Source organism: Aulostomus chinensis, chromosome 18 (assembly GCF_037954235.1).
Source record: "Aulostomus chinensis isolate RoL2024-O1b breed Wild chromosome 18, RoL_Achi_v1.0, whole genome shotgun sequence".
Taxonomy (NCBI): domain Eukaryota; kingdom Metazoa; phylum Chordata; class Actinopteri; order Syngnathiformes; family Aulostomidae; genus Aulostomus; species Aulostomus chinensis.
The window spans coordinates 21383372-21404756 of NC_141337.1; the positions used below are offsets into that span (position 1 = coordinate 21383372).

The 21385-nt window shown below is 46.0% G+C and overlaps 1 protein-coding gene across 1 annotated transcript; it reads right to left on the reverse strand.

The window, feature by feature from the left end:
* Positions 1–736: 736 nt before the first annotated feature.
* On the reverse strand, positions 737–20471 carry rab11fip4a (RAB11 family interacting protein 4 (class II) a). The gene is made up of 15 exons (XM_086184822.1): positions 20145–20471; positions 15292–15379; positions 14916–15004; positions 8309–8472; positions 7956–8117; positions 6177–6311; positions 5408–5443; positions 4549–4657; positions 3916–4019; positions 3093–3233; positions 2672–2753; positions 2288–2425; positions 2065–2211; positions 1025–1168; positions 737–944 (listed from the first exon to the last, which is right to left on the reverse strand). The coding sequence occupies exons 1-15, from the start codon at positions 20295–20297 to the stop codon at positions 828–830; spliced, it is 1809 nt and encodes a 602-aa protein (XP_086040948.1). The 5' UTR covers positions 20298–20471; the 3' UTR covers positions 737–827.
* Between the last annotated feature and the right edge of the window lie 914 nt (positions 20472–21385).

The window sequence follows — 21385 nt, forward strand, 5'->3', positions numbered from 1 at the left end:
AGATGACATTTGACCATTTTACAAATCTCTTCAGGTATTCGACAGAAAATTGTTCCACTTTTTTGGCACTATAGACAGAGACGCTGCAGAAGTGCTGAGCAGATGGCTGCACAGATCCAAATCATGACTGTTACCCTGAAATCCAAAACACGTATTGCACATTTCTGTGTGTACATCAGAGCCAACGGTCCTCCTCCTGACCCCAGATCAGCTCTCACCTCTGTGTAGCTGAGTGTAGCAAGTTCCTCTAAGTGCTTCGGTTCATCTGGCCACTGATTTTTATTCACTCTCATAGTGTGTTAACAACGGCAGGCTGGTGTCAGCATGTTCCCTGCATGACCACAATCACAGGAAGTGCACATAAGAACAGGCATGACGTTCACGTGATGAATACTGAATGTGATCTGAGCTTCATTCCACCGTCCATAAATCAAAATGGTTAAAGTCTAAAGGATGTTGGACTGCTTTGCCAAACTGTGTACAGAGAACATGCACAACATTGGTGTGGTCCTTCACGTTGTTTTAGGTCACGACAATCAAGTTTTATCCTGGATCCCAAGAGAGTGACAGCTGAGGAACAACCACAGGTGTGTCTCCACGTGAGGATCCAGCAGTTCGGTGTCCTCCGATACGATAACCTCCAACTAGCACTTCCTACGCACACGGACTGGAGGGCCACGCAGCTTGACAGTGATTAACTTCAATATATAGTGTTTGCTTCTAGTTGGATGAAGAGCTGCTGCAGAGTGTGTGTGTGTGTGTGTGTGTGTGTGTGTGTGTGTGTGTGTGTGTGTGTGTGTGTGTGTGTGTGTGTGCACGTGCATCATTTAACTCTTGATCTCTAGAATGGAAGGGTTGTGGTCAAGAATGGCCAGAATGATTTTGTCCATGTACTGCCTCAGACGCAGGTTGATCTCCTCCTGCTCCTTCAATGCATCTACCAGCTGAGAGAGAAAGAAATTAAATGAAAAGAGCCATGATGTAAAATAAACAAGAAGACGAACAAAACCAGCAGCAAACGCACCTCATCCCTGGAGGCGTTGTCGATCTCAGCAGCCAGACACTGAGCCTTAGTGTGGCAGGCAAACAGGTTCTTGGCCTCGTACAAACTCAGACTGAGAATTTGAGCGTTCAGGTCGTCATTCTGATCCCGGAGCTTAAAGTTCTCCTGAGGAAGCAAAGACAGCGGAGGGGATCCCCATTGAAGTCTGTGCACAGGACAGCTGCACAATGATTCTAACTAAAAGGGGAATTCATCAACATGTAAAACCTCTCCATCAGAGAAACCACAGAGTTCCTTTGTAAAGACTGACGAGTCCTTTTCTGGATCCTCTTTAGCAGAGAGCAGTACACAGGCTGCTGCGGGCGCAAGGGCTGAGGCCACTCAGGTTGTCAAAATATTAAAAATATCTGAATAAATTCAAATATATATTCATAATTTAAAGTATTGTATAATATAAACAACGCATACGTTTATTTCTCTCTCTGTCCACAGGAGCGCGCTGCAAAACAGTCCCGACCAAAAGCCGAGTACTTCCAAATGGGGCTTTGTAGCTCGCCCAGAACGCACATCCCTCTCTCCCCAGTCCAGTCTGATTCTGAGCCGCCACCCTCAGCCATCGTTACCGGCACTTTCTCAGCTCAGTCCTCTGCTGTGCTCTCTTCTGTTTCATGGTTCTGTGGTCAAACATCACGGCTAAAAAAAACCCTGCACGTCCCAGCGTGGCTGTAACATGTTTGAACAGAAAACTAGCGTTGGCAGAATTCAGGTGCAGTGTTACACACCTCAGTCTCTGGCCTAAATGCAGATTTAGTTCTTGTGTTCCTTTAAAGGTGCTGGGTCCACAAAGGTCCTGCGCTATTGTGCAGTATTCTGTATGTGCTTTGTGATATATTCTTTTTAAGTTGAAAATTTGAGACATTAACTTGTCAGTGCTCTCCGCTGGAGATACTGCAGAACAAAATGGCAACTCAAATCCATCTCTGGATCCACTGACATGTCTTGCAATCACACACATCAAACCTCAACACTGGAGAAAAAGGCAGAGGAAAGGAAGTGTGAACCTGTTTCAGTCTCTTGACTTCATGCTCCATCTCGATCTCCCTGGTCTTGGCGTTGAACTCCGACAGCCCCTTACCCTTCCCAGGATGCTCCATCTCCAGCTTAAACAGCTGTAAGTAGTCAAGCTCTCTGCGGAGATCATCGATCAGCTGCAGGAAGGAGTTGAGATTCTCTTCAACACCTGAGTATCTCCATGCTCCTGTTCTGTAATGTGTGGAGTCTCACCTCCTGCATGGCCTCCTTTTCCTTCTGGAACTCGTGGCGGTTATGCCAGAGCTTGTCCATGATCTTCCTGTACAGGTCCATCTCGTCTTTCAGCCTGAGGCTTGTGTCCTCCAGCTTGTCCGTCATCCTCTGCTTCTCCTGCAGGGAGGGAAACTGTCAGTGAGGCTGAGCTTGGATTTCATACATGCAGTCTGGATTAGTCCGAATATGTCTTGAATCCATCTGGGAGAAACAGTGACATCACAAGAACGTTCAGTGGTCCAAGTGGAAGCAGGAGGTTCATCGGTCATGTCACCGCAACCCAGCATTTATCTTGGTCGGTGTAAAGTTATTAATACTGGGAAAATAATGAGTGGAGCCACTGGTTTAGTAAATCCCACTCACCTGGTCCAGTTTCTCTGTCTGAGACTTGAGTCTGCACACATTTAACTTCATTTCTCCATTCTCTTCTTCTAACTGCTGTACCCTGAAAACACACACACATGCGCGCGCGCACACACACACAGAGGTGAAAGTTATTATTTTCTACATGAAGCTCTGAAGGATTTACTAACAGTAAAAAGCAACAGCTAACACTCTGAGTCACTTCTGAAAATAAATACTTCCTGCTCAGGTATTGGTTACACTACTTGTACTTATATTTCAGTACTATTTCAGCAGTGCAACCATACTTCTTCTCAAGTACAGATTTTCAGTACCGCCTCTACACCCGGAGAGGGTGAGAACCGTACATCAGCTGACTCTGGATCATTTCGGTTGTGATGTTTTGGACCTCGAGGAGGAGTGACAGCGCTGGTGGGTGTACCTGTTACACAGCAGGTCGATCTCAGTGTTTCTGTCCCTCTCCATCTTGCCGTAAGCCTCCCGGTGCCTCTTCGTCTCCTCCTCCAGACTCTGATCTGCCCTCGCCTCTGCATCTTTTACCTGCTCCTCCAGCGCATGCACCCTGGCACGGAGCGGAAAAAAACAACGAGTGTCATTAAACGTGCATGAAGATGAGACACAATACTTTTTATTTAATAGTGGTTAAAAAATAACAAAAAAGGCTCATATTTTCATGTTTAATCTTAACTTAAGCCCTTTCTTATCGTATCAAAATGAATTCTTGTTTCTAAAAGTGGGAATTAAAAAATCTAAAAGAAACCAAAAGTAATTAATTGTGCAGACATTTTTCCAACCTGTATCTGAAAATTGGATAAAGTCAAGTTTAGTAGACTCCAATATTTTTTACAGAGGGTTTGAGACATCAGTTTCTGTCACGCCATAAAAGAGAAAATATTGTTAAGAGCCATAAAATAAATGTTTGTAATGTTTTATGATCTAATAAAACACCTTCTGAGGAAAGGTTTATTCACATCTTATGAGTTAAAGAGCAGACATCCACAACTGTGCTGCTGATATTCTTTTTTGGGTTTTGGGTTTTGATGCTGTTTGTTTGTTTCAACGTTTGTTAGCAGGATTTTTAAAAAATCCACTGCACCAGTTGTCCTGAAACTTGGTGGAAGGATGGAGATGGTGTGGATCAGACAAGAGGACAAACCCAGGATCTGAACTGCAGCTTTTGTGGAGGTCCACATGGCATTTTGTGAGAACGGGGCTCGCGTGTGTGTCCGAGTGTGTTTCCCTACCTGTGGACAAGCTGTGTGTTTTCTTGTTTGAGTTTAGACTTCAGGTCCCCATTGGCCAGGCTGTCGCTTTCCAACTCTGTCACCTTCTTCTCCAGGTAACTCACCTGAATGACATACTTGTGTCACATCCACCACTTCATGAGGAAAACAATACGCACACTCTCTGCATCTCCACAGGGGAATTAAGACAGCTGTGTATTGTGTGGCATGTTTTGCTCCAGCGCTCTGATCAGGGTCTCATGAGCCTTATTAAGTGTGTTCATGGTTGTCATGGCTGTTTTATCATAATGAGCTAATAACTCTAAAAATACTACAATACTGGTGCATATAAACACCGTTACACAACACCAAACACAATTTTTATTAGGAATCAAGTCGGCAGTGACCTAAATCCAGAAGGAATCCTTTCAGGTTGACAGTTGAACAGCTTTAATCAGCGTTCAGTCCCGGGTCACATGACCCTGCAGTAGACGCAGGTATTTATTGGCTTGGTTCTGATCAGCATCGATGAAAACACAAAACCTGGGTCAACACGCAAGTTGCAGCTGACTTCAAGTATTTCCAGTCTCTGACGTGTGTGTGTGTGTGTGTGTGTGTGTGTGTGTGTGTGTGTGTGTGTGCGCGCGCGTGTACCTTCTCTGTAATGTCCAGATCACAGGAGTCGATGCTGTCAGTGAACAGATCCTCGGTGCTGCTGCCCTGGCTGGACCCAAACACACTGTGGTTGGCCTGAAACAGCTGACTGCAGGGAGGACAGGGCCCAGGGAGGACAGGGCCCAGGGAGGACAGGGCCCAGGGAGCCCCAGGCACAGGTAGGAGGGGGCAGAGGGAGGAGGGGGCAGAGGGAGGAGGGGGCAGAGGGAGGAGGGGGCACAGGAGAGACCAATGGCAGCATGAACACACAACAGTCTCCATCCTCAACTGTTCCACATGATGAAGATGATGACAGCGTGTTTCTTCTCGTGGACGAGTATTTTTCAGATGAATGGTGGAGCCCTCAATGTGACCTCTAACTGGCCAGCCACTTCTCCTTTAAACTAAATTATAGTATACTGAACAGAAATTAATACCACAGGAACATAAAGATTTCCCTCACTGAAAACAACAAACAAACAACACACAGAAAAAAACAATCACGAATGTCCAAGTAATTCAAAATGTAGTTGCAAAGGAGAGAGATGAAATATGAGGAAAGATGACTTGACATCTCCAGATTCTGTCACTTTTAGTCCACAGTGTTTGATAACTGGAAAATACTATTTCTGGTACATCAGCAGGAAGGAGCCGTAACCATCAGGGCTCTTCAGTGCAGCACGAGAGGTCTAACGTGTGAGAAGGTTTGGCTCCAATCATAGGACAAAAACTTGCTTGGATAAAGAAGTGGTTTATCAAGGAGGTTGAAAAAAATTAAAATGAGTAACTGCCCTGCAAAGTCTTTCTATACTGATAACTTTTTAATTACAAGGTTAATTGAGAACACCAAGTGACTCACCGTCCAAATGCTGTGCTGGAAATCTTTCTGTTTGGGCTGAAACAAACACACACACACACACACACACACACACACACACACACACACACACACACACACACACACACACACACACACACAGAGTAAGACAATATTCCATGACATTTCTAGGAATTCTACTTCTCTAACTACAGCTGATATCACTGCCTTGGTTGTTCTTGCAGCTGTAAGACTTACAGTTACCTGCTCCTGCTGGTCACATTTTACAAAAAGACTGAAGGATTTTTAACAAAAACAACTCATTTAGCTTGAACACAGCAGCACAGCGCTACCTCTTTTGTTTGTTTGCAATCTTTTGGCAATCTGACACAAACATGAAAACTTGCAACCTGTGTGTGTGTGTGTGTGTGTGTGTGTGTGTGTGTGTGTGTGTGTGTGTGTGTGTGTACATGGACTTCACCTGTTGGCTGTGTGTTTACATGGGCTTCACCTGTTGGCTGTGTGTATACATGGGCTTCACCTGTTGGCTGTGTGTATACATGGGCTTCACCTGTTGGCTGTGTGTACACATGGGCTTCACCTGTTGGCTGTGTGTACACATGGGCTTCACCTGTTGGCTGTGTGTTTACATGGGCTTCACCTGTTGGCTGTGTGTATACATGGGCTTCACCTGTTGGCTGTGTGTACACATGGGCTTCACCTGTTGGCTGTGTGTTTACATGGGCTTCACCTGTTGGCTGTGTGTTTACATGGGCTTCACCTGTTGGCTGTGTGTTTACATGGGCTTCACCTGTTGGCCTTGAGGTTCCGAAGGCGAGCTTCCAGGTCATTCAGCAGATTCACTTTCTTGCAGCACTGAGAACAGTAGATGTCCAGCAGCTCGCTGTTATACAGCTGCCGCATCTTCTGGGGAGTCTGTCCTGCACTGTGATTCGTGATGATAATGAGTGCATCATTATCTCTGACAGTGACAGATGCACACCCATGCAATCAATGGATTTCAGAATAAAGAGAATTAAGTGCAGCTGTTTGAGGCAGCTGGAATGAGTATCCCAGCAAAGCACTGGCAGGGCAGACGTAGATTAGTTGTAGCGCTAACTAAAGTTGAAGGAAGCTAGCACCATAGATGCAGTCACTGGTCACTGTGACGAGAACAAGCTTCACCATTCACCTGCTGGGCTGATCAAACTTAAACTCCCAAGAATTACAGTTTCAGCAACAAGTTTTTTCACATCCTTTGCACCTTTCAGTAGAATAGAACAGGAACACTCTGGTTCTGGTTCTGCACACTGAGTAGAGAGAGATGTTTTGAGGGGGTCCAGATGACCATGTCAGGGTTCAACGCGACATATTCAAATGGCCTGGTATCGTCCAACTGAAACCCATCAAATGCAGAGCTAAGTCAAGAGCACACGGCTGGACTGCAGGTACAACAAGAACTGAACACAAGTGTTGCTAAAGGCAGTAAGAACCCAACTCAACTGAATCCCTCAACAAGGAGCAGGTGGCAGAGCACCTGACTGTTCAACTGTGACTGAGGCGGACACAAATATGCAGGACGTAACAGGATGTGACCCATCAGGAAGGTACAAGACCTAAAAACCAGAGTTAAAAACCTGGAAAAACTGAAGCTAAACTCTGTAACAGAAGAGAGCCCAAGCAGGGCTGTGACATGCAGATCTGTCTTTGTGTCAGTGGGGTTTGGAAAAATCCTTAATAATTTAATTGAATTTATCAACAGATTCCCGTCCAAGATGGCAATGATTAAATGATGACATCCCTGTCAAATCTCAAGTAGTTTTGAGTGACTCAAGCTGATTACTCAGTCAGGGTCCCAGTGAGGGGAAATCCAGTGAGGGTTTCTGTCCACCCTCAGTATTTCATGCCAAATCAAAGACGCATATCTGATGGGTTTCACAGTCACAGCCTTTTATAAAGTGAAGAAAACTACAAAAAAACGGTCAACAGTACTAAGTCCAACCGAGTATACGTGCAAACACGTGGCCGGTTCCTTCGCGTCTCTAATTTGAATTGACAGTTGAAGCAGGATCTTAACACCGCCAGCTGGCTGCAAACGTCAGAGGTGAAGCGAAGACGCAGCAGCGCGTTTGTCTCACCAGTGCAAGGACACAGTCTGGTAGCACACAAATCCATCAAGGTAGCTATGAATCAATAATAATCCAATATGGCTGCTGCTAGGAAATTAACACCAGAGGCCAAAACAAGAAGGATCCAGCTTTGGCCAAATACAACAACAAAAAAAGACATCTAAAATTTAAAATGTAAAAAAAAAAAAACAATTTGTACAATTTTGTATCACAACAAGTCGTGGAAAATCGTCGCTCCCATGACAACTCAAAATGTCAAAAAACTTCAAACTTGTGTGCTGCATTATTCACTGAGATCTCAAGTGAATTTTTTTTGGGGGGGGGGGTTAAACAATTTGTGAAACCGGCCTGTTTAAGCTTGAGCTCTGATCCCCGCCTCTAAATAGATAAAACCATATTCAGTCTTTTCTTGAACAGACACAGACACGTATGCAAGTGTGTGCCTCCTCCAAACTACCAACCTGGAGGGAAGGGAGGACCCCAGGTCTGAGAAGCCATTTGTGCGGGTGTCCTCCTCAGGGCAGGGGCTGCTGGGAGTGTAGTCCACATCCTCCCCTTCACCGTAGTCCTCAAACTGCTCCTCCCCAGAGATGACGGACGCAGATGCTGAGCCAATCCTGTGGCTGAGGTTGCACAGTGGTACAGAGGGATGAGCAGGTGTAGCTGCTCTACAAGGCTCCATGAGCGACTCACCACACCTCAAACTCCACACCCAACAACACATTTCCCATCGTCACTTCCTTCAGGGGAACAAGTGCACCTCTTACACATTTAAAGACTCACTCTTTGTTCGTCAGATGTTCTTGGCACTGACCTGTTTTGCTGTGTTGGGCCCAGCGAGTTGGAACTGTTGCCATTTTCATTGCTGCTATCCATGTCACACTCCCCATCTGCACCGCAGCCCTCACCATACACACTGCATTCTGGGTAAGACCGCGTACACATAATAATGGGAGGGCCCAGCTTTGCCACGCTGTGCTACAAAAACACAAAGAATAAGGGATTAAAATGTCGGGAAATTTGCACAACAGTAAATCGGTAATTCCGTTTTTTTCTTGGGCTTGGTAGAGCTGCTCACCAACGTCCCTGAAGACAAATATTTTTGGCTGAGCGTAGTTTGTGATATCTGGTGATGGAAATTCAAGTTCTCATGCCAGTCTGCCGGCAGCTGGCGTTGATTTTTTTAATGTTACTCAGGAGGTGACATTCACAGACACAAGAGACTATCTAGCACTCAATAATACATGTGAAAACATCAGAACAATGATGGACGCATCAACCTGGTTTTCAGTTCCTACGACTGCACATCTGTCCGACGTCAGATACACCACCACGCTACTATTTATGAAGCTTAAATGCAGTCGTAGGCTTGTTTAGCCACTTGTTGGCCACCGAAAGCTTCAAAATTCACGACTGTGGTATAAACGTAACTAGTATAGTTAGTACCAGTACTATAGTTAACTGTAGAACAAAATGTCGGAAATGTCTTGAGCTCGTGTGTTCAGACATTTAACTGAAAACCCATCGACTTTGAGACAAGGAAACTTCAACAATAACAAAGTATTTCTCACGTTGCTCCACTCGATGGGACTAAAGCAATGCCACTCTTCCATTTTATCAACACCAATGCGCTAAACCACAGATAAGCTTAAATCAGAGAAACAACCCCACTGAATTCAACCCCCCCCCCCCCACTCAAACTGTAACAGAGGTGAACTTTAATTGAATTGTCTAATCAAACACACCACGTTGAGCATTTGCACCTCTGGTATTTGATCAGGAGCCTGGATGGGTAATAAAAAAAACAGTAGGATGCCACATGGCCCAAATCTGTCTCTTTAATTATACATGTGCCAGTCTGGCATCACACTCTCTCTCTCACACACACACACACACACACACACACACACACACACACACACATCCCTGTTCTTGAGACTGAGGTTCATGCTTTTGTCTATGAATTCACTGGCACATCCACAGTCCAGCAGACGCTGTGTCGTCTCCAAGTCTCTGAGGGGCGGCTGCTGCGTAGCTTTCATTCATCAATTATACACACGTTTCAGTCTGGAGTGAAGAGGTGTGTGTAGATATGACCCTGCTCACAGGAGGGCAGATGAGGGAGTTCAATGTTCATTCTGTAGAAGACATTTAACAGGTACAGTTACAAATCACAGTATTTTGATGGGCTCCTCCTCCGGCATCAACACCCTCAGCTTAATGGTCCAGTGTTCACCGTGTCGTTTCCATGCCTGAGCGCTGAACCCTTACAGATTTTCACATCCCTGCCATAGGAGAAGGTGCCTGAGTGTGTGAAGAGAATACAGGGACCGGCAAAGTCCTTCAATTCTATACGCAGAGATGTTGGACAGAGACGTACCCAGCGACCCTGAGCAGCTCTGTACGGTGCACCTGTCTTCTGATAGACAATAAGTGAGAACCTGACCCAGCACAGCTCCAGCAACCCCCCCCCCCCCGCGACATCCCTAAGTCACCTGTGTGGGTCCACAAAGACAAACACAAACGAACACATCGTAACCGCCATGATTGCTTAAGTTGTCCAGCCAACACTCAGAGCTGAAATCCTAGAGGCGCTCGTTTTTTGTTTTGTTTTTTTTGAATTATTTTTTTATTACGAGGAGGTCAATACACATTTCAGCATTGAGACGGTTCAACAGTTTTTCATCTTCCATCTTGTGGGCTTGAAGATCAAAAACGATTGGGGTACAAGAAAAATACAATATTTGGACAGTTGTATATGTACATTCTATAGGCAAACATACATCTTTTTAACAGAATAAACATAATGGTTGCATCTCTATATCCATCTTATCAATTTACTTTTAGTCAGAAAAGTTACAGTTGCTGATTTTTCTATGCAGTCCATCTTGACCAGAGTTGTGTAAATGTGTCTGTTTGTAGTCGAAGGGAGAAAGTAATTTTCTCCATGACGTAGATTTCTTGAATTATATCCTCCCATTCTTCAATTGTGGGGGAGTCAGGGTGCAGCCAATGTCTGGTTATGGTCTTTTTGCCAGCTAATGTTAAGATGCTAAATAAAAAAGGTATTAAAGTGACCTGAACAAGGGTCAACCTTTCCAAAAAATAATGTATGAAAGTTGAAAGGTACTTTGAAATCAAATATGTTTTCTATTTTATTGTGAAGCTTTGACCAAAACATTTTAATTGGTGGGCATTCCCAGAAAATGTGCCTATGGTTGGCATCCTGACTCCCACACTGTCTCCAACACTTTGAATCCTTCCTTGTGTATGGTTTTTGTTTAGGAGTAATGAAGTATCTTATTAAACACTTCCATCCAAATTCTCTCCAGGTAAATGAGTTTGTACATTTCCATAAAGAGTTACAATCATTCTTCCATTCTTCTTTTGAAATGATAAAAGTACCTTCCGTCTCCCATTTGTTTTTTATGTACTCTGTTGAGTGGGATTTTTTCATTATAAACCCTTTATACAGCCTAGATATGTTCCCCTAGAGGCGCCCGTTTTTAAACTCAATTTAGTTTAATGGAATCAAATTTATTGTGAATGCCAAGCTCAGAACAATGAAATAGCAAATTAAGTTGTACAGTGCTAGAAAATAAAAAATCCTCAAAACAGGATTTTACATTTCTGACAATCAGACACACAATCACCTTACCAATTAAGGGTTCACGTGCGTCTTCCAGTCCCAGTCACACCAGTCACACCATTGTCTGGGTGCATGTGCAAGCGAATCGTCCCAGTAAACACAAGCTATCCTTCATCATGGTGTTGGAACCTAAATCCACTCCGTTTATGGGGCTTAAAGGCTCAGTTTGTTCAAATGTTGAACGAATGAATCACTCAAAGACGTACTGCTGCTCAGTCGTTCACATAAGACACCGAGGCTGGAGCCAGGACAAAGCCACACCTCCAGCCTCCTCTCTCAGCCTCGTTGCTAGGTAACTGCTCTGTTGGGCTGATCTTTGATGGGGATATCAGTAGTCGTGCAGGGTATTTAAGGTATACTGTATATACTGGTAATGCTCTGATACTTTTAACGTTTATTTGTACTTATAAGCAAAAAGACATTTTGTCCAAATTAGAGCTGAATTACAATCAGAGTTGAAGGACCAGTTAGTCAGGAAAAAGAGATGAGATGTTCGAAACAGCTCTCACAGTTCTCCCTCCAACTTTAGTCCCACTATTATGAGGGTTAAAAAAAAGAAGAAGATGAAACCAGAACTTTCATGGTTAAAAACCCCCTCCTTAAGTCAAATCTACATGACCACAGCTTTAGCATTAAGGCTAAGGTATTAAGTAGGGTAGAGAATTATGCGCCGCTGAAAGCAGCTTCTAGAATTCGTAACGTTCTACTGCACAGCTGAGACCTGTGGCTCCAGACTGCTGGGTTATTTTGATTTTTAGTGATTATTGACCTGTTCACACGTGTCAAACAATGTGTGTGTGTGTGTGTGTGTGGGGGGGGGGGTGTAAACAGCAAAGACAGCACACCAGAAGCTATTTACCCTACAGGTCTGACAGTACTATTGTGCTGACCAGTGGAGCCCCGCCCCCTCAGATGTGAAGTGGCAAGTTAAGGCTAAAGCACGATCACGGAGAGCTGCGTGTCGAAACAGCCCCCCCCCCCCCCCCCCACACACACACACACACACACACTGATGGCGTGACCCAGCTTCACTTAACAGCAATGTCCTCTCCACCAACAGCGGCTCATCGTGAAAACACGCAAACACAGTTTTTCGGTACATAGCCGCCACCTCAGCAGCTCTTCTTCTCTGGCTCTGGTGTAGCTCCCTCCGTCAGCTTTCTATCACCATCTACATCTAAAATGAAAGTCACAATCTAGATCCCGTCATCATGAAGACATGTCTTGTCATCTCTCTCCTCCTCCTACTGGGTCTAGGGGTCACATGACAAGCTGTCACACCGTTTCCACTACACAAGTCAGAGGCACTGATACACTAAAAGTTCTTAGTCTGCCTGAAAGAAGAGGCTCTCTGCAGGGTTTCTCAGGGAGCTGAACACATTCAGCCTGAGCCTGAGGCTGGGGACAGGGCCACAGCTGTGGAAAACATCCTGCCTGGTCCCTGTGCCCAAGACACCACATCTCGAGGACCACAGCAGCTACAGACCAGTGGCACTTACACCCCACCAGATGAAGACCCTGGAGAGGCTGGTCCTCGGACATCTCCGCCTCCTGGTGGGCTCATCCACTAACCCACTGCAGTTCGCCTACCAGCGTGGCATTGGGGTGGATGATGCAATGATCTTCCTCCTCCATCCAGCCCTCTCTCACCTGGAGAAGCCCGGTGAGAATCATGTTTTTTGACTTCTCCAGTGCTTTTAATACCATTCAGCCAGTGCACCTGAGGGACAAGCTGGAGCACACAGGAGTGGACCATCACCTCACATCCTGGATACTGGACTACCTCACAAACCACCCTCAGTATGTGAGGTCCGGGGACTGAGTTTTGGACAGGGAACGGTCCTGGCTCCGTTCCTCTTCACCCTCTACACTTCAGACTTCTCCCACCACACACCCACCTGTCTCCTGCAGAAGTTCTCTGATGACTCTGCGAATGTCGGCTTCATCACAGATGAGGATGACAGGGAGAACAGAGAACTGTCCCAGGACTTCGTAGACTGGTGCCTGAGGAACCTCCTCCAGATCAAAAAGGGGAAAACCAAGGAGCTGGTGGTGGACTTTCACAGGCGGACGCAGTCCCACCCAACGCCAGTGAACATCCAGGGAATAAACAATGAGACAGTGACATCTTATAAGTACCTGGGTGTTCACCTGAACAACAAAGTGGACTGGTCAGACAACACCAGGCCGTCTACAGGAAGGGTCAGACTCTACCTGCTCAGGAGGCTGAGGTCCTTTGGAGTGTGGGGGGCACTCTTGAGGACTTTCTATGATACGGTGGAGTGCTGGGGCAGCAGCATAGCAGCTGCAGACAAGACGAGACTGGACAAACTGGTTAAGAAGGCCAGCTTAGTCCTGGGATGCCCCCTGGACCAGTGGACGTGGTGGGACAGAGGAGAATGATGGCCAAGCTGTCCTCTCTGTTGAGCACTGACTACCACCCCATGAACAACACCCTGACAGCCCTGGAGAGCTCCTTCAGTGACAGGTTCCTCCACCCTTAGTGTGGAGGAGAGGTTCCACAGGTCCTTCCTACCTGCAGCTGTCAGACGGTACAACAAGCACTGCTCCCAGTGACCCCCCCCCCCCCCCACCACCAGACCCTGGACAATCTTAGTGAGCAATACTTAACACTTGTGATGCAAGTACTTATTGTAGTGTATTATAGTGGATTATAGTAGCTGCTGTTTATTGCTCTTGTACTTTTCTGCAGCTGTAACAGCGCCAATTTCCACACTGAGGGATGAAGGTTTATCTCACCATATCTCATTGAAGTGACTCAGTCTCTGTGTGACTAAACTCCTTCAGAGCAAAACATCATCCTTGCTGCTACAGTTTTCCTCTGTGTGTGCACAAATGCAGCAGGTGTACAGCATAGCTTACACTGCCTGTCTCACTCTGGACATCCATGCTGCAGCGCCTCGCTCTCACTCAGCATCATGTTCTACAGCACAGTGGTAAACGGCAGCTAACATTTACCCTCCTACTGTCAGGGAATGTGCGTCTCATGTTAACGAACAGAACCGAATGCATCAGCGTCCCGAGGGCCACGTACGATTGCTCCTGGACCAGCCAGTTCTCCCGTTTCATCCCGTCACCATGATCCCATTTACACCTGGTATTAAAATGTGATCTGTAACCTGATGAGCTGTCCAGATGATGACAAGCGCATGCCAATGCAAGATGTAGAGGACTGAGGCTGGCGTGGGATCCAGTCTTCTCTCTGGAGGTAGTCCAGCTCGCACTGGGATCAGATCTCATGTGCGACGTGCTCCCACCTGCACCCATGACTCATTATTCCTCCCGGTACTGATGCAGATTGGTTCTGACTGACGCCATCTGCATCTGCCAATTATTCCTCCACCCACCAGCTACCCAAAAGAACAATGTTATTAATAACTAAGAACCACCACCAACTGTAGACAACAAGAACAAAGTCTATATACTACAGGTGAATGGCTGCCTCCTCCCTCCTTCTTCCTCTCCTCTGTGCCACTGTTCTCTGGGGAACAGAGTGAAACAAACCTGTCTGTAACCGATGGCCACAGTCACAACACACTTGGAGAATCTCAGCTCTGCCCTTTCTTCACTCTGGAGCGATTAATAAATAAATTCCTCCACTCAATCAGACAAGACAGGTAGAAGATGAGGTGCCAGTCGCTTTATCATATCGCATCATCAAGTCATTTTTTTAAGAGAGTACCTTAAAGTGAGAACCTCAACTCAAGACCTTGTGGTGATGGTGGCGAGGGAGCAGTGTCAAAGATGTTACCTGGTAAACGTAACCATTGTCAGTCACAGCAGGCTGACTGGAAGCCAGACGGCGAGGACCCACATCCATCTTCAGTATCTCCTCACAACCTAGTCAGAGGAAGCCAGGAAGGGAGGAGAGAAGGAAGGAGGGAATAAACAATGGGAATGATGCTGGTTGGAGGAAGGCAGGCGGCACCGCGGAATGACGGTTTTACTTCTTTAGATGGGTTTCAAGGTAACCACAGGCATGTACAATGATGGGATTATTTTGACTGACAAGTTTTTGGACCCCATCTCCCAGAGCTCCTTCAAACCCAAACACAGTCGACGGTCATGACTTCCTGCGGAGTCAGAGGATGGAGGACCGGATGAGAGCTCACATCAACATTTCTCACCTTTGATAGCGAACACTCCATGGCAAAAATCTTTGAAATTGATCTTCCCATGAGCATTAGGGTCCAGGTACCTGGTCAACTTCTTCACCTGCAACAGGCAGAGGTCCATCTTTTAGGTGACACAGCATAAACTCTCAAATAGGGCTGCACTAACATTTTTATCAATTTCAAGATATCAATTTAAATCTCTATGAAATCTTATCTCTTTTTTTAATCATTTATATTTTTATTTGGAAAAGGCAGTGTCATGGCGTACATTCCATCAATATTCCAACTATTGAAAAAGAAAAGAAAAGAAAAGGCATTTTTAAAGTTCGTGTCCCAGAAAGGAGAGTTCAAACGTTGTGTTTCCTGTGAGCTTTTTAGTCCACAGGAAGTCTTACACAGTTCCATCTCCACTTCCAGGAATGTGGGTCTTCGTATTTCCTTCCACAGCTATGAACTAAACACACATCCATATTCACTTGCACAATCGCATTCTCACAACATACAGGCTTATACTTTATACTGAAATCCATCAACACTCTTCCTGTTTGTTGTCCGACACATGACCATCTGAGCTTCTTTTAGAGAACACAACTACATACGAAGGAACCGAGGGATCTCACGCTGCCAACGCTTCTATCAAAAAGGAAAAGAGCAGGAGAAAACACGCAGGTCATGCAAAGTCTGCTCGCACTGAGGCTATAAATTCAGCCCATTTATTCCAGATCTGAGCAAATTTGTCTTTTTGAATCCTCAAAGACGAAGTCAGGTCTCCATTATAAAAATGTCCTAAATTATTCAATACCAGTCCTCTGGCGTAGCTGGCACTGGGGTCAACCCTCTCCTAGTAATTGAGTTTTTACTTGCTTCCTAAAGGGCCTGCAGCAGCTTTGTATCACTACTTTGTCTCAAAAACACCACATGACCCAGGAAGAGAGTCTCCCAATTCAGGACTGAGTTCCAAATACTGTGGTTCATGGTTTGTGGGTGTCTTTCCAGTATAAACTCAATTTAGGACAATCCAGGATATATGGAAATGGTTTGCCTCTGTCCCTGTTCCCGTATTTTTCCTGGTGAGGTGTCAAAGTATTTATGTTTTTCCAGCAGTGCTCCCTCCACTCCATGGAGTCGGTTGAGGACCACTGCCCCCCCCCCCCCAAGTTTCTTCAGAAAGCCTTATTCCCGCTTCTTTTTCCCACTTGTCTTTAAGATGTTTTCATTCTTAGCACAAAAAAGGCATTATATAGTTTAGAAATGGACTTGTTTGGTATTGACTTAAGGGTTGATTTTAAGATCTTGAAAAACTCAAATTCTACTGAAGATGGATCTATGAGACTGCACTTCTGATTAAAACAGTGCCGTACTTGGAGGTATCGAAAAAAACACTTTGTTCCAGGCCGTGTTTGTCTTGCAAAGACTTGAAGCTCTGTAGTACTTTCTAAAGTACTACAGAGTAGTAAAGTAAAGGAGAGGTAGCTTGTAAGCCCTTTCTTCATCCACAATCTTATTTCAGTACAGTAATAATCCTGGTACATTTTGATCAGTGAACAGCCGCATCAAAAAGGGTGGTCCTTCTTTCTGACTCAACAAATGACAACGGGGTGACAGACCTGCAGAAACACCCCAAATCAGCAGCTACCCAAGGTAGTCTGTCTCTATGTTAACGTGTGTGTGTGTGTGTGTGTGTGTGTGTGTGCGCGTGCGTAAATACAATTTGTTCAGATTATTCTGATGTATTTCAGCTCCAATCTCAATACCACCCAGGATGGTGTTTGTATCCAGCAGCCCGGATCATTCGATTGCTTGATATCCGTCCAATCGGCTCATACGCTGCTGGCTCCATCACCATGGCGATAAAGAACACAGAAATGAGCAGCATGCGCGAGGGGAGGAGAGGAGATGCAGGAGCAGCTCCCTCCTGGGTTATTTTTGTGACGTCTTCCTCGTGCTCCACTCTCACTGTTGGCCGCGATAGATTTTTCTCAGCATCCAGGATTCAGCCTGCCTCATCAAACCTCCAGTTCTCCACCTGCTTAGTTTTTCAAAGCTATCAAGTGTCAAGGGCCACGTTTTTGAATCAGTCCATCTACTGTCATAAATTACACCCAAAAGGCCAAGGTGTGCACAGCACAGGGCGCTAACCGAGAAGAACGGCAGCAGGCCATGAAAGCCTTGCTCCTGGTACTGAGATGCGTCTCTACACGCGTCTCCTGTGATTGGATCATCTTCCCTGCTCTGCATGCAAGTAAATGTTTCTATTACTTTACATTACCTCCATGACATCGTTATCTAATCTGCGTATTTGTGTGTACTTATCACAAGTGAAACATGCTAGCATGCCGCTCATATCTGCAGGGATTAAACATGTCCAGCTGTGGATCTTGTCCATCAACCAGCTGCTCAGGCCATCACAGCCTTTTACAGTTTTAAGGAATTACCATTCGTCTTGGATAATCTGTCAAGATTATTATTCGTATGAGCAGAATTTCATTATTATCATCATTACTGCTTTTGCTGACGGATATCTTGGAGGTTGGTTTGCAAGGACCAGGCAGATTAGCACCAGTCAGCACTGTGGAGGTGTCTCTGATGAACCCGACTGTCGGTGTTCTACATCAATGGTGTGCGGACGACTCAACTCACAACAATGACCAACATGGTGCATTTCCACACAACCTGAGCAACACACCTGTGTGAGTGAGAGTTGGAATAAATCCACTGTTGTGGCTAAAAACAAAAATAATGTTTGAGCTGATTTGCATATGAAGCGGTGAAGTGAGATCTGATCACAAGTGGCCACTGGAGACACATGGAGATTCACTTCATGGCACGAGTGAACTCCTTAGTGGGAACTACGGTGCCAGTGGGAGCAACATGGGTGTGCAAGCCCCTGCTCCCAAAACCACAGGCAGAAGTGTGGCAGAGTCCATTACCGAAAAGCTCGTCGCGAACAGATAAAATTGTGGCACCAATACAGTACAACCCCTGGAAATGGCCAGAAATAGAACGATAGAATTAAACATGGCGCACTTCCTGCTGTTTTGACCCAAAAGTTCAAAGCGGATTCTGATAGGTCCCGTCAGGTTACCTAAATCTACCAAATTTCATGCATGTACTGTGAGAAGTCGCTAGCTAGAAAAAACAGTATTGCTGGACCCATCAAGGCAGTCCAAAAGCAAGTGCTCCTCGGTCTGTGTGAAGAGATTATGGCTCTCAGGACCCTAGAAAGAGTAAAAGTTTCGAGAAATTGCGGCCTCTCCCCCCCTCTATCGATGACATCACCCACTCTGGCCTGCCACATACACACCAAGACCAGGAGCAGAAACCCCCCAAACCCTCCTCAAACGTCAGCGGTGACTGTGCGACAACCGTGATGAATTCTGATGCGATTTTGTGGGCCAACACAGTTAAAGGTCGTGTAGCTTTTTTAGACAGGTTGGTGTGGCTCCAAAGAGGAGTGAATGTGGTCATGTTTCACAAACTCACTCTCCCTGCTCATTTCAATGGGATTTTTTTGGCAGTTTTTGGGGAATTTTAGCCTTCTGCAAATCACCAAAGGTAATAGCACACTCAGAGACGCACAATCTGACTGACAGACACACATATATATCTCTATATATGTAGAGAGAGACAGAGAGGGAGAGATCCATGTACTGTGCACACAAACCTGTGGGAGGAGACACTCATCAAAACACATGCAGAATAAAGAAGTATGAGTAAAAAATTCCTGCCAGCGAGGTCACAGTCCAACAGCAGACACCCTCCTCCTTGGGGCCACGGAAACCCGCCACCAACCACCAACCCCCCCCCCCCCCCCCCCCCCATTCTTTGAAAAAATTTGAGATTGTCTCTCTCTTTATTTTTGAAGTCATAATTAAAAGACCTTTTTTCGAAACGTTAATATGAAAATTCGGATTCTGTCTGGAATTCGTAGGGTTTTGAATTGGCTCGTGCTGCCGTCCTCCACCAAGTTTGAGGAGAATCAACCAGGTAACTTTGGCACAGTTCTGACAAATGACACTTAAATCATAACTTGGACACAATCCAGTGCAAGCAAGTGCACTTTGATTTGGAATTTGAATAACATCTTCTTGTAAAACATCATGCTTGCTAAAGCCAACGGTTGCTTTCTGGGCATGAATGAATGGATGGCTAATGGGTGTGCTAAGTGGTTTTTCTCATCAGGTCCTCGTTGGAGAGGACTGAAGGATCATGAAGAACCCTTCAAGGTTGGCCTCCCCCGGTGAACAGACACCTTCTGTAGGTAATCAGCGCAACTATAAAAATCCCCACCAAGGCCTCTGTTGTCATCACAAGGCTGGTCGGATCCCCCCGCCACCACCCATCAGGGTGAGAGGGGTGTCACAGGTTAACCCCCCTGCATGATGATCTGCATGAAAAACCTGTCACCAAAAAACCCAGAGCAGCAACTGAAGCACGCATGAGGTGCAGACCTGACTAATCCACCCCTGATACAGGAGCACGAGAACAGAAGACACACCTGTCATACTGGTCATGACACATCAGGTATTCACGGGGGGGGGGGGGGACTAAACCTGGAAGTGGCTGAGTCCCACTTCGTTTAGAAAAAAAAAAAATTGTTCAATTGTGGGCTTTCTGGATATAATTCTGAATAAATAATCAATACATTATAGCCATGTTTTCACACGCTGGGAGACACCGGCACATATCAGAGGTGGCGGTGGTCCAGCCCTGAAAAATAAGATGTACCGATGGAGACCAGCTACCCCATTATATATATATATATATATATATATATATATATATATATATATATACACATACATGACGGGAGGGTCCGGACCCTGGTTTCCAGCAGCTTTGGTTCGATGGACGTCGTTTCTCACCTCGTCTCCTTGACCGAACTGCACACCGAGGTCCACCAAATGCTCCACCCGGATGAAGCCGTCAGCATCCTCGTCGCAGACGTCGAAAACCTCCTTGAGTCTTCTCAGAAACACCAGGAGCTGCTCCTGGTCGGGGAAAACATGCCCTTCCATCGTTCTGACGGATCGTTTATTGTAATTATTAACAAATATTCACCAAACGGACGGTGACACACTCGGTTTGTTCGCCGCCATCGCCTGTTCGGTCCTCCGCGGCCGCGTGACGCGAGCAGCTTGGCGAGCTGAAGGGGCGCGAGACGTCACGGACAAGGACGATGGCTTACGAGTCAGACGCGAGTCGTTGCGTCATCAGACTCCAGGTGTGCGCGCCCGCTTTCAGCGCGTGCGTGCAAAGGAGGATTGCACAAACAAACAAACAAACAAACCGAAAAAGCGTGACAGCCCAAAGATGAGATGTAGAAACAAGCAGACACCGCTGAGGTCACGTCGGAGGTGCCGAGAACTCTGATGCACAGATGTGTGTGTTCCTGGATCAGTCTGAGAGCGCCTGAGGCGAAGTGCTGGGAGAGTCCAGCCGCCGGTCTGGGGACACTGGTCTGTGAGGCGGTGAGATGGTGGAGTCACAAATATCTGAGCGTCAAACTGAGCTGTGAACAACACACCACCACCACCACCACCCATGAACCCTGCCAGACAGATCACCCTGAGCAGCCCCACCTCCTGCTGCTGCTCTACCAGAGCGTCACCCTGCATCTTCTACATGCTGTCAGCCCCCCTCGACCCACGTTCCCTCTGGACAGTGGGACAGTGGGACAGGTCACTCCCCTAGAAAGAAATATCAAATTTAACAACAACTTTGTCCAAACAGCAGTGAGGTGAAAGTGTGTCTGTGTCATAGTACGTTAGGTGTTGAGAATGCTTCTGTGTGGTAAAGGTGTGTTGTACCTGTGGGGTTTGTGTATTTATGTTGAGTTTGGCACTCGAGAGGTACAGAAGCGTGAAGTAAATCCTCCTCATAGGACAAATAAACTACGTTGTGTTGTGTTGTTTCGTTTGTCCTCTGATGGACTTGAGTCTGAGGACAAGAAGTGTGAAATTGTATGAGGTGTTCAATCGGATTCAGGTCTGGGGAACGGGCAGGCCGCCCCGTACCATCGGTGGCCTCATCATCCAGACACATGAGGCCAGGCATTGTCCTGCACCAGAAGGAACTCAGGGCCCAGACAAGCATGTGGTCTGAC